Below are 13,298 nucleotides of genomic sequence, written 5' to 3'. Positions count from 1 at the left end.
GCCTGAGAGTCACCTGATGAACCTTTGGGAAATGCGACAGGAGGTGCGGAGGGGCCAGGCATAGGTACCCCCCCCCCAGTCAAGGCTGTGTCTTATGGTTCCCTCCTGTGACATGCTGCTGCCTCCCTCTTTAGGTGCTGAGGTTCCTGTTTCCTGACTCTGAGGCCAAGAGTTTACTTGGGTCCCTCTTCCTCCAGGTTTATTTTTGAGGTGCCTCATATGTGCTAGGGAAGCACTCTACCACTGAGCTCCACCTATAGCCCTGAGAGATTTCTTTCTTTTTTTTTTTTTTTTTTGGTACCGGGGATCGAACTCGGGTCCTTTCATTGCAAGACAGGTGGCAAAACCACTAAACTAAATCCCCAGCCCAGCCCTGAGAGATTTCTAATGAGCTGAACTTAAGTTTACTTGGCCCTAGTTGAGAGAAGTTGCTGAAGCAGGTGGGGCAGCCACCTGCCACCAGACCAGAGCAGGTTCCTGGTTTCCTGTTAACCACACAATGCTATTCACTTCTCAGTGAGAGCTCAGCTCCCATAACACAGCCTGCCTCCAGGACAACTGTGACCTTGGAAAACCACCCTTCTCCAGGATGCTGCTCAGACACTGTGTAGAAAGGAACGAAGGCTGTAGCCACAGGAAAACAGTTAACATCTTTTGTATAATGCTTTATTCCATTTATCAACAACACAGGGTCAGAAAAACCCAATGGGAGGGGATCTCTTCATCACAAGAACCAGTACCAGGCAACTTCACGTGTCTCTGATCCCTCACTGCCCTCTAGGGCACGATCACTCAAGGTCTGGCTGCTCATGCAGCCTTGCCCTGGTTATGGAAGGAAGGGTGGGTGCCATGTGCCTCAGTGCCTCTGCCTGGGCTCCCAGTCCCCAGGTCTTGTTGGAGAAGGGACCTCTTTAGTCCATCAGGGACCAGATCCAAGGAGGGAAGGGGGACCCAAGACAGTTGGTGATGTAAGACCTCCAAGGCTCACCAAGGAGGACTGGGCTTGGTCACTCCCTCAAAGGACTATGGCCTTTTGGGAACATTTCCAAGTGTAACATAATCCACAACGACAGGGTCTGCATCAGCCTTTCAAACACTGAAGGGCTGGAGTAAAGATAGGGTGGCAGGAGCTGTCCAGCCACAGGTTCCAGGGGAAGTGCCCAACTCTAGGGCCAAGTGTGCTGACCTAGGCCTGTGGACCATACTGCCCTTGAAGCCTCAGCCAACCCTCCCTCTGATGCCAGGCACCAAAGCCCTAGTCCTCACTAGAGTTGTCAAACTCCTCCCAGTCTGACACACTCATCACCTCTGAGGCGAAGTCTGGGTCAGCCTGGCTGCGGTCAGGGGTTCTGCGGGGCTGTTCAAGGAGCAGGGATCGGGGCAGGGTGAGCACACAGGCCGCCAGGCCCGAGATGGAGTTGTCCAGCTGGGGGCCCTCCTCCCAGCAGTCCTTTTCCACATCGTAGATGTGCACATATCCTGTGCGACTGCCACGATTGTGAGACCGGCCACCCAGCACATAGATCCTGTTGTCCAGCACAGCAATGCCAGGTTCTCCATGCCCAGCTGGGAGTGGGCAGACAGATGACCACTGTCCAGAGGAGCAGCTGTAGCAAGCCACCTGCAAAGCCAAGGCTAGAGTCAAGGGTGGGCACCTGTGGGAGAAGCTGCCAGCCCACTGCAGGCCAGCTGACCAGGGTAGCCTTGAAGGACCAGCATTGAAAATCCCATCTTAAAAAAAAAAAAAAGAAAAAAGAAAAAGAAAATCCCATCTTTGGGCCAGGCTGACACTCTCACCTGCCCAGACAAAGCCAGGTCTTCAGCAGGGCCCCTGTAGACTCCCGCCCAGAACAGCACCACTCCCTCCTGCTCACTTGGGCACAGGCCAGCCACTGGCTCCCATGTGCAGGTGCCTCCCCCCAGCATCTATCATTTTCCATGTTCAAGGGTATTATTTCCCTCTCCTCCATGAGACTTTAGCTGACCCCACCTAAATGTCTTTACCTCCCCCTACATACCCATCACTAGTGGAGACCACAATGTGGAAGCAGTTATTTGCTGATGAATCGTGACCATCAATGCTTTCTATCTTCAAAACAGTAAACAAAAACAAGGGAAAATATTTAACCTACTAGTACATCAAAGAAATATAAAACCAAAATGTCAACTCTTAACAGCCATGGGGGAAGGAAAAAAAAATTACAAAATCCAGTGCTGATTACTTCAAAGACTTCGAGAAAACACTCCAAAAATTCATTTGGAGCAAGAAGAGACCCAGAATAGCAAAAGCAATTCTAGGTAACAGAGACATGGCAGGGGGTATCACAATCCCCAACCTGCAACTATACTACAAAGCTACTGTGATAAAAACAGCATGGTACTGGCAAAGAAACAGACTTGAGGACCAGTGGAACAGATTAGAAGATGCAGAAACAACGCCAGACACACTCAGCCATCTCATCTTCGACAAAGGAGCCAAACACCCTCACTGGAGGAAAGATAGCCTCTTTAATAAATGGTGCTGGAAAAATTGGGCTTCAACTTGCCAAAGATTAAAACTAGACCTATATCTCTCACCATGCACTAAACTAAAATCAAAATGGATTAAAGATCTAAATATTAAAATAGAAACTCTGAACCAGTTGGAACAGAGGTTAGGTAGAACCCTTGAAGACATCGGTGTAGGAAAAGATTTTATGAACAAAACCTCAGTTGCCCATGAACTAGCACAAACAATCAACAAATGGGATCTCTTCTTATTAAAAAGCTTCTTCACAGCAAGAGAAACCACCAGCAGTGTGAAGAGACAACCCACAATGTGGGAAAAAATCTTCACCTGCTCTTCCTCAGACAAAGGTCTACTATCTCAAATCTATAATGAACTTAAAAAGATCAGACCTCCCAAATTTAAAGACCCAATCCAAAAATGGGCATCTGAAACGAACAGACATTTCTCACACAAAGAAGTAGAAATAGCAAATAAATACATGAAAAAATGTTCAACATCACTGGTCATTCGAAAGATGCAAATGAAAACAACGTTGAGATTCCACTTCACTCCAGAAAGAATGGCTGCTATCATGAAATCAACCAAAAACCAATGCTGGCGGGGCTGTGGGGAAAGAGGAACCCTGTTCCACTGTTGATGGGAGTGTAGACTGGTGCAACCACTGTGGAAATCAGTATGGAGATACCTCAAAGAACTAGGACTGGAAGTCCCATTTGACCCCGCTATTCCACTGCTGGGGATCTTCCCCAAAGAATTAAAAGAATCACACCACAGTGATATATGTGCACCCATGTTCATAGCAGCACAGTTTGTAATAGCTAAAACTTGGAAACAGCCCAAATGCCCATCAACTGGAGACTGGATCAAGAAAATGTGGTTTTTTAATAAAATGGAGTACTACTTAGCCATAAAAAATGAGTAATTAGAGACATTTATAGCTAAGTAGATGCACATTGAGGCAATACTCTTAAGTGAAATAAATAGGACACACGTGTAAATACCGAATAGTTTCTCTGGTGTGAGAAACTGAAAGTGTAAATAAGGACTAAATGTATAATAGGTAATGTGAAATAGGAAGAAAAGGGGCAAAGGGGAAGGAAGTGGGAGGGCTAGGGGAAAGGATAGAAGGGAATGGGATTAATATGAGAAAATGGAAAAAGAGGAACAAAATCTTTGTAAATAGGGAGGACTGGAGGGGTTGAAGGGAGGGCTGGGCAAGGGTAAAAAATAAGAACCAAGAGAGACTACGTAAAGGTGCAAATTTCCAATGATGAATGTCATTATATTGTATACCTAAAATGTACCAATGATTAGAATGAATAATCGATAATGTAAAATAGGAAGAAAAGGTCCAAAGGGGTAGGGGTAGTGGGAGGGGCAGGGGAAAGGAAAGAAGGGAAAGGAAAAAATGCTGAGAAATGGAAAAAATGGAAATAAAGTCTTTGTAAATAGGGAAGGGTGGAGGGCGTGAAGGGAGGGCTAGGAATGGGGAAAAAATAAGAACCAAGATGCATTATATAAAGGTACAATTCCCAATGAGAAATGTAATTGTGTTGTATACCTACAATGTACCAATAAAAGAATTTAATACAAAAAAAAAAAATCCAGTGCTGATTAAGGTGTGGTAAAGCCACACTTGTATCAGTTTGACACAACGTATGAAGAAAAGAATTATGGTGGTATGTATTAAGAGCCATAAAATCTTATCTTCTTCTTTTTTTTTTGGTACCAGGGATCGAACTTGGGTCCTTGCGCTTGCACAGCAGGCAGCAAAACCACTGAGCTAAATCCCCGGCCCTAAAATCTTATCTTCTTGACTGATAATCCCTTGGTTCTCTAGCTTGGTAGGCAAAATAATGGTCCCATGGGCCGGGGATTTAGCTCAGTGGTTCTGCCACCTGCCCCACAAGTGCAAGGACCTGAGTTTGATCCCCGGTACCCCCCCAAAAAAGATGGTCCCTCAAAGATGTGCAGGTCTAATCTCTGGAATCTGTATTATTTTACATGGCAAAAGTGATTTTGCAGATGGGATTAAGGATATGGACCTTGAGGTGAGGTTTTTTAATTTTGCTTTGCTTTTTGGTGAATTTTCTAGGTAGAGCCATCTGCAGAAGGTCTCTGACTTTAATGGTTCAACTTACAATTTTTTTTTGACCTTACAATGGTACAATGGTATATAAGTGATATACATTCAGTAGAAACTATACTTCAAATTGTGAATTTTGGTCTTTTCCAGGCTAGTGATACATGGTATGACCATCTGTTGTGATGCTGGGCAGAGGGGGTGAGCTGCAGCTTCTAGTCAGCCACTCCATCACAAGAGTGAACAACTGAGTCTTGACAGTGTACTGTATTGCTAAACTGTAGGTTAGATGAGTTAAATGCATTTTCTGACCTAAGATATTTTGAATTTAACATGCGTCTATGAGGACATAATCCCATTGTACATGAAGGAGCATCTATAATTGTATAAGACCTTGAAAAAGGAAGGGGATTCTGCCACCTGCCTCACAAGCACAAGGTCCTGAATTTGATCCCCGGTACCAAAAAAAAAAAAAGGAAGGGGAAAGACAGACAGACAGACAGACAGATGGGAGGACTCAACCTGTTCTTGCTGCTTTGAAGAAGAGTCAGGGATAGTAACCTCTGAAGCCAAGGAAACAGGGACTTCCATCCTATAACTACCAGGGACTGAACTCTGCAACAGCAGAGAGAGGGATCTTCCCCTTAGGATTTGTTGTAGGAAAAAGGCCCACCCTGATGACATCTTGATTTAAGCCTGCCAGACTTATGATCTACAGAACTGTTAAGCTGCTGTGGTGATTGTTATAGGAGCACTACAGCAGTGTGCTGGCCTAAGTGTATGGGGCAGGTACACTGGATCTCTCTGTAACTCCTATATATAAAAAAAAAAAGTGTAGTGGGGATAAACCCAGGGAGTACTGAACTACATCCTCAGCCCTTTCTTGAGACAAAATCTCACTAAATTGTTGGCCAGATTGGCCTCAAATTTGTGATCTTCCTACTTCATCCTCCCGAGTAGCTGGGATTACAGACACATAGCACCATGCCTGGCTTTCTGATTAGTTTTGCTGCCTGAGTGGGCAGCTCTGGCCCTGGCTCACCTGAAGCACATCCCTTCTGTAGCCAGCATCATTGTTGCTGCCCCCGATCACATACAGCTTGTCAAGGAGGGTGGCCATGCCATGCCAGGCTCGCCGAACTGGCCCATCAGCCAGGGTGTGCCAGATGTTGCTGCCTGGGTCATAACAGTGTGTCTCTTTCAGGTAGTCCTCCCCTCTGCGGCCACAAGTAATGTACATCTTCCCCTCCAGCGTCGCACCTGCATGGGCATACACCTGCATGGAGCAGCCAAGAGCACAGCAGTCAGCAAAGAGGGCGCAAAAGGGCAGTGAGAAGGGTAGCCAGGCAGCCTCTGCTGAGGCCACTCCCTGCCCTAAACCTGCCTCAACTGCTTCCTGAGGCTTTATTACTTCCTGACTTGCTCCTTGGGTTCTAAACAGACATAGTCTTCTACTTGTTGACTCCCGACCTCTGCCCATATGTCCAGACCCAGAGATCAAACCTGATTGTCTTTCCTTTGCCCCTAAAGGAAATATCTGCTTGGAGGAGTTCCAAGAAAACCAAGGCATCCTTTTCAAAGCCAGTCAGGGAAAAGGCCATAGCACAAGGGAGAAGTGCCCACACTTGGTGACCTCAACCTCTCCCTTGGGCCCACTGTTCAAGTAACCCTACAGACCTGCTGACCCAGCCCTCCATATCTGTTTGCAGACAATACCTATCTGATACTACGAGATGTAAGCAGAAAAGAGTAAGACAAAAAAATCAAATACAGTTGGGCCTCTGCATCTGCAGGTTCAACCAATGGTGGATGGAAAATATTCTGATATGTTGTGTCTGTACTGAACATGTGCAGTCTTTTTCTTGCCATTATTCCGTAAACAATAAGAGTGTAGCAACTATTTACACACCATTTGCATTGTAGTAGGTACTTAAGTGAGGTTCAGTGCAAAACCTATGCCATTTTTTTTTTGGTACCGGGGATCAAACTCGGGTCCTTGCACTTGCACGGCAGGCAGCGAAACCACTGAGATAAATCCCTGGCCCAAAACTATGCCATTTTACACAGGGACTTGTGCTGCATGAGGTTTTTTTGTTTTTTTTGTTTTTTTTGTTTTTGATACTGGGAATCGAACTTGGGTCCTTGCGCTTGCAAGGCAGGCAGTGGAACCACTGAGCTAAATCCCCGGCCCTACATGAATTTTTGGTATCCTCAGAGGGCCCTGAAACTAATCCTCTGTGGATACCCAAAGACAACTAGAAAACACTCCCACTTCAGAAATGGATGTATCTAATGGAGTAGGAAAATATTACCTCACTGCTTGATTTGGCCCTCAACCTCTCAAAGGCTTTCTAGATAAGTCACATCTATAGATACCTCCCCAGCAATAACCAGCATTACCAGTGCAAATCACTAATTCCCATAATGGACTCCTGCAGCCAATGACATTTATTTCAAAAGAGCTTATGGGGCTGCTCTGTTTTTAAAGGCTTCCCCTGCTCCATCCTCCCAGGATACACTTAAGGCCTGTCATAGCATGTATAGTCTGGATTGCAATCCTGTGCTACTCTCAAATAAATGTTTTGTTCTGGAGTCACACCCACTTGCCACCTGCTCCAAATTCCTACACTTAATCCCTGCCAGCCACCAATCACTTCTCTATTTCCAGTTTTTCAGTGTACAACCTTCAAGGGCTTTGTAGGCCTATTCAGGTTCTCTCAGGTTGCTGCATGTACATATAATTAGCTCCTTTTTCTTGTTGTATATCTACCATAGTTTAACCATTCACCTATAGAAGGACATCTTATTTGTTTACAGTCTCTGGCTATTACCAATAAAACTATTAATATTTATATACAGAGTTTCCATTTCTCTGGGATGAATCCCCAGAATGGCAACTGCTGGGTTGCATGGTTGTTGGAAGAAACTGCCAAACTCTCTCCTAAAGGTGTACCATTTTACATCTCCACCAGCAAAGCTTTCCCTAAATAGCCACCAGAATTAAATGGTGGGAGTTACACCGGGCATGGTGATGCATGCCAGTACTTGGGAGGCTGCGGCAGGAGGATCTCCACAAGTTTGAGGCCACCGTGGGCTAGCCAGGGGTACATAGCCCTATCTCAAAAAACAAAAACAAAAGAAAACAAAAAGGTAAGGGCTGAATCCAGGGCCTCACACATGCTAATGCTAGACAAGGACTGTATCACTAACCTATATCCCTAGCTCCTCTACTTTTTATTTTATTCTGATAGGTGGTTCTCTCACTATGGCTTTATTTGCATTTCCCTGGTGGCCAATGATGTTGTATATTTTCTCATGTGCTTATTTGCCTCTGTATATTCTCCTCAGTGAAATGTCTCTTCAAGTCATTTCTCCTTTTTCTTTTTTGGTGGTACCAGGGACTGAACCCAAGCTTTCACATTGAGCTACATCCCCAGTCATTTTTATTTTTTGAAGCCGAGTCTCACTAAGTTGCTTAATTGCCCAGGCTGGGTTTCAATTTGTGATCCTCCTGCTTCAGCCTCTCAGAGTGCTACGATTACAAGCGGATACCACCACACCTGGTCAAAAATTTTTCTTTTTCTTTTTTTTTTGTACCAGGGATCAAACTCAGGAACTTGCACCTGCAAGGCAAGCGCAGTGCCACTGAGCTAAATCCCCGGCCCTTAAAGTTTTTCATTTTAAACAGGCCCAACTTATCAGTTTTTCTTTTTATGGTACATGCATTTGAAGTGAAGTTTTAAAGCTCACCTGGCCCCAGATCTTGAAGCTTTTTTTCCTAAAAGTTTGATAAGTTTACATTTTACATTTAATTCTATGAATCATTTTGATTCACCTCTAAAACCACACTTTAGTTCTTCATTCCCTTCCACCTCCACAGGTCCCAGCACTGCTCTGTGCTTCTGCTCATGCTCTCTCAGCCATCTTCTCTTTACAGTACTCCCCAAAATTCCCCCTGCTGTAAAGCTCCTCCACCACAGAAGGTCCTACCTACCCCTGCAATTGGCTGCCTCTTTCCTTTAGGGCTCAATCTCACTTGACACATCCTCAGACAGACCTTCTCCAAACAGTCCATTTCCACATGTCCGGGAAGAGTTCTCTACCCGCTTTCTTCGTTTCCTTTATCCCACTTACTACAGTTGTAACTATTCTACTGATTTGTTGAGTGGTTAATCATGGTCTCTCTTGCAAGGCTGTAACCACTTTCAGGGATAAAGTTTGCCATGTCTTGTCACCACTGGATCCCCAGGACTTGGTTCACAGTAGGTGGTTAGCAGTAATAGAAAGACTAGAAGCCAAGCATGCAAAAAAGTAAAATGCTCAACGTGGCAAAGCTACTTGAAGACTAAGGCTGCCTTCCTGTGGCCAAGCTGGAGAACTGCATCTTCCCCTACCACTCCAGACAAAGACTGGTCCCTGCCCCACCTCCACTTCTCTGAGGGCCAAAATGGGATCCAGGAGCACTCCTCATTCACCAGATCTCAAGGGCTCCTGATCTTTACCATGAAAATTTTTCACCTTTCTTCCGGAGGCTCCTTTCCCCCAAAGAAGATAAGCAAGCAGCAGGCCACTGCTGGAAGTGCACAGTTTCTGTGAGGAAGGATGACAGGACTCTGTTTTGGCTAGTGACTTGGGTAGAGAGGAGTGGGACCCATCAGGGAGACCCCACTCCTCATACTCTGAGGTCAAAGTATCAGTTTTGGGGTGAGGAGTGACAGAAATGGCAGGAGTAGAAAGAGGTTCCCAAAGGCTCCTGCCAAGGTCTCAGTGTGAGTGCGGGCCAAGCAAGCATGGGGCAGAGGCCTTGGCCTCCACAACATCCTCTGCCTCTGGGGTGCTCAGGGATCCTCAAAGGCATCAGTCAGCAGGTAGCAGGTGCTCTGCAAACAGCAATGCTGGCACCAGCAGGCTGCATATCCTGTCCACAGAGGCTGAGGCCTGGGAAGCAAGGGCAAGCAAAGCTTCTTCCTTCCTCTGGGGCCCATGGCTCATTTTTTTGCCTAGGTTTGAGTACCACAGAGCCACCAGATGAAGGAAATGCCTCCCTAAACATCACTTCTGAATAATGAACATAACTTTAAACATCTTCAAATTGGAGTAAACCAAAGTATCAGTATATAAATGCACATGATTTTTATTTTTAATACAGAAAATAGAAACCTGAAAGCAGTTTTGGCTTCTGGAAGCCCGTCTTCCAGGTGGCTGTGAGGGAGAAGTCTGAGCACAGGCTTATAAGCCAGGCTGCTGAGAGCTTTCTTCTCCTTCAGGGTCCCTCTTGTTTGACATTTTTGGAAATGTTCCAGTTCATTTCAGCTGGGTCAGGGGACAGATAAAGGAGGAGGTTTCTGTCCACATTGAATTACAGGGTTAAAGCAATTTATGGGGCCAGGGTGGCATGACAAAGATTGGCATGTGAGAGTCAGGAGGGATACGGTCTGAAGAACGGGGTCTGGACCCTCAACGTGCCCTCTCCAGATAGCTTGGCTAAACCTTTGGGACCCCATCAACACACTCTGCAGGATACTGGGAGCAATGTGGCCCCTGCTCCTTGGGCCTAGTTTCCTGATCTGGGCCTTCACACCTGGGTCTTCAACTCCCTGAACACCTAGGGAAGGAATCCAGAAGGCCCTCCTGGAGTGCTTCCTTACCTCCCTCTTGAGCGGAGCCACATAGGTCCAGGAGTTGGTGGCAGGGTCATAGCACTCCACAGCATTCAGGTCATTGTGGTAGTCACGTCCTGCCACTGCATAGATGTACCTGCCCACAACACACACACACAGGTCTGCATGCTCCTGCTGCAAGGACTGGATCTGGAACCAGCGGTTATGCCGGGGGTCATACCTTTGAGGGGACATGAGGACAAAGTATAACTGACCAGGGAAGCAGCTTGCCCTGTGGGTTCACACTGCCTGCTCCCACCCTTTGGCCCCGTGCTGCAGCCCAGCCTGAACGCCCCCACTTTGGCAGCCCCAAGCCAGAACATGCTGATCCACTGACAGGCCAGCAGGCTGCTACACCACAGCATGGGTACATAATCCCCACAGCCAAGGAGGTATGGCTAGGAGCCTCTTGGGTTTCTACCCAAGATGCTGACACCTTCCAGGTGTAACCTCTGGGATAGTTTCTAGCCCATCCAAAATTGTACCCCAGGCTGCCCACTTGCTATTCCTATGCCCACTTCCATCTCATCTGTCCCCATTCAGGTAGACTCTCAGGTATATCCTCTCAACTGGATGAGCACCTCAGTCCCCCAAAACACTCCATTATGTGGCTGCTGCTCAGATACGTCCTGTGCACACTAACCACCACGCCCTTAGCCTTGTCAATATTCAGCTGTGCCAGGCTCCCCTCAGCCCTGCTTTATGCATCTGAAATAACGATCCTGTTTCTTACCCTGGCTCTCCTGGCCTCCCCAACTAGGGCAGCCTCACTCACCCCCCAAAGTCTCCCTCCTATGGAAGTGGGAGCCCTCCTACCCTGAACTTTGGGCACCATGAGGGCAGGGTCCTGTGGGATTCCACAGACTTCCCATGGAAGGGAAGATACAGGTTGGCTGTAGGAGGCCTATGATGTTAGAGGAGTCTACCTGGGCTGAAGCTGCCTGGAAGGATAGGCTGCAATGATGAGCAGCTCATGCCTAAGGTTCATGGAGAAGGGAGGGTGCTCCCAGCAAGGAGGCAGGGACACTGACCTTTGCTGACTTCTGCTGAGCCCAGCACCTCTTAAGCACTGTTACTGTAGTTTACTCTCCTGACATAAGGGCCACCACCTCATGCCCCACTCACAGTGCAGCTGTCCCCAAGTCACAGCACTTTCTTCTTCCTCCTTGCCAATTTTCACAAAAAAAGTCTAAACCCCAAGCAGTTGACCTCATTCTCCTCCCCTGCACAGACACAAGTGTCTCCTCACTCCCCACTCCCACTGCCTGATCAGGCTGCCCCTCCATTCCTTTGCTATGGCCCCCTTCTGCCTACACAGCACTTCCACTGCTTCTCCACAGCTGTGATCTCAGCCATCTAGCTTTGCCAACTGTTGCTCACTGTTTCTCCTACATTGCAGACCCACTCTGACAATGACTCCCAGCTTCTTCCACTTGGCTGCTCACCTGTCTTCTGAAGACCCCAGCACTCCCCTGTCCATCTGCTCCCATCTGTACCAGTGAGGTCCCAGCTCACACTCCCAAATCCAAATGCCCAAGCACAGAACCCAAAGCCCCTCACCATCCACAGTCCACCTTTCTGGCACTACCTCCCCACTCCACGCTCGCCTTACTTTCTTGGGGGCCTCTTCCCTTTCTCTCCATGTCCAGGCCTGGCACTCTGCAGGGCCCACGTAGAATATGCAGGCAGCTGTCCTACTGGGTGAACAAAGATGACCCAAGAACCACAGGGGCCAGGACCCATGAGCCTGACACCTCATTCTTTTCCCAGCCCATGACCAGCCTTTTCCCCTGGAGCAACCACCCAGGTACCAGCATATGTCCAGCTCTGGTTCTGAAGCTCTTTGGTCAAGGGCCAAATTGGTCAAGGGACAATTACAGCTTCTTTCAGATAAATGTTTTCTCTTTGGCCTAACCCTGAGATTAGTTTCATTCTTCACCTAAAGCACAAGTCAGACATGCTCTCCAGCTACTTTCTTTTGCCTCTGCCCCTTGGCCAGCCCCGAAGAATACAGGAAATAGGTGCCTCAGGAGGTAAGGCCACCAGCAGAGGACACACACCTGGGTCACACTGATCTGCCCATCTAGCTGGGTGTACTTGGGCATCACTTTTTTTTTTTTTGGTACCAGGGATCGAACTCAGGTCCTTGCGCTTGCGCAGCAGGTGGCGAAACCACTGAGCTAAATCCCCGGCCCTTGGGCATCACTTTTAATCTCTCCTCTTCTGCGCTTGCCCAGTGGGGTGACATCACTAGCCTAGAACAGGTCACGAAGAGTTCATAAAGAACAAGGAGCATAAAAGGTTCCTTGTTAACTTGTGGGGGGTGGGTGATTCATTTCTGCAGTCCTAGACTTCAGCACAGTATCTGGCTCAGGTAGCCAGGTACTGTCTGCTGAGCAAGGAAACCAACGGAGTAAGACTACCAGTAAGGAACTCAATTTGTTCACTTGACAAATACCACAGTGCTCAATGCAGGGACTCCAAAGGGCCAAGGCAATGACTTCTGTTGCAGAAGGGGAAACAGGCAAACAGAGCAAATAAGTGCTCCACAAAATACCAGATCCCAAGAAGAAACAAATGAGGCAAGCAGACCAGTCAGTGGGTTCTGGGAAGGGTAGCTCTTTTCAGTGACTAGGAAAGGCCTCCTGAGAAGGCAGCATCTGAAGCCTGAATCAGGGGGAATGAGCCAGGTATAGCTGGCCCCACCAGTCTGGGCTCACAGAGGCCGTCACCTGGCTACATGTGGCAGTCACTGCCTTTCAACAGCCCCGCTGCGCTCCTTTGAGTACCCGCACCCCCTCACCCCCCACCCCGCCGCCCTGCCATCCTATTTTCAGACGAGACCACATCTGCTTTTCTCACCAGAGGGAGACAAAACCCTCTGGATGTTTCCACTTGCTTCCTGCTGGTCTTCTGCCCTCAGTTTCTTAGGCTGAGTTCATTTGGATTTTGTGGCTTCATAATTAAGGAACCACACACATACATAATGACACCACTAGTCAATAATTTAGTTTTGTGGATTTCTTATTTCCCTCCTTTGCCCTGT

At 47.5% G+C, this 13,298-nt stretch overlaps 1 protein-coding gene across 3 annotated transcripts in view; it reads right to left on the bottom strand.

The window, feature by feature from the left end:
• Window positions 1-650: 650 nt before the first annotated feature.
• Klhl22 (kelch like family member 22) overlaps window positions 651-13,298 on the bottom strand; it is a 37,622-nt gene continuing 24,974 nt past the window's right edge. For all 3 annotated transcript variants that reach the window (XM_004874875.4, XM_004874874.4, XM_087203022.1), the window contains exons 6-8: window positions 10,241-10,433; window positions 5,635-5,868; window positions 651-1,621 (exon numbers count right to left, since the gene is read on the bottom strand). In XM_004874875.4, coding sequence (XP_004874932.1) covers window positions 1,256-1,621; window positions 5,635-5,868; window positions 10,241-10,433 — 793 coding nt within the window. In that variant the 3' untranslated portion in view covers window positions 651-1,255. The remainder of the gene's footprint in view (window positions 1,622-5,634; window positions 5,869-10,240; window positions 10,434-13,298) is intronic.

The sequence above is a fragment of the Heterocephalus glaber genome, unplaced genomic scaffold (genome assembly GCF_053883595.1).
Source record: "Heterocephalus glaber isolate CG9 unplaced genomic scaffold, H.glaber_assembly_v1.0 deba00001781, whole genome shotgun sequence".
NCBI classification, from domain to species: domain Eukaryota; kingdom Metazoa; phylum Chordata; class Mammalia; order Rodentia; family Bathyergidae; genus Heterocephalus; species Heterocephalus glaber.
Note: the sequence above shows the minus strand (reverse complement) of the source record. Positions and strands in the feature narration are given on the sequence as shown.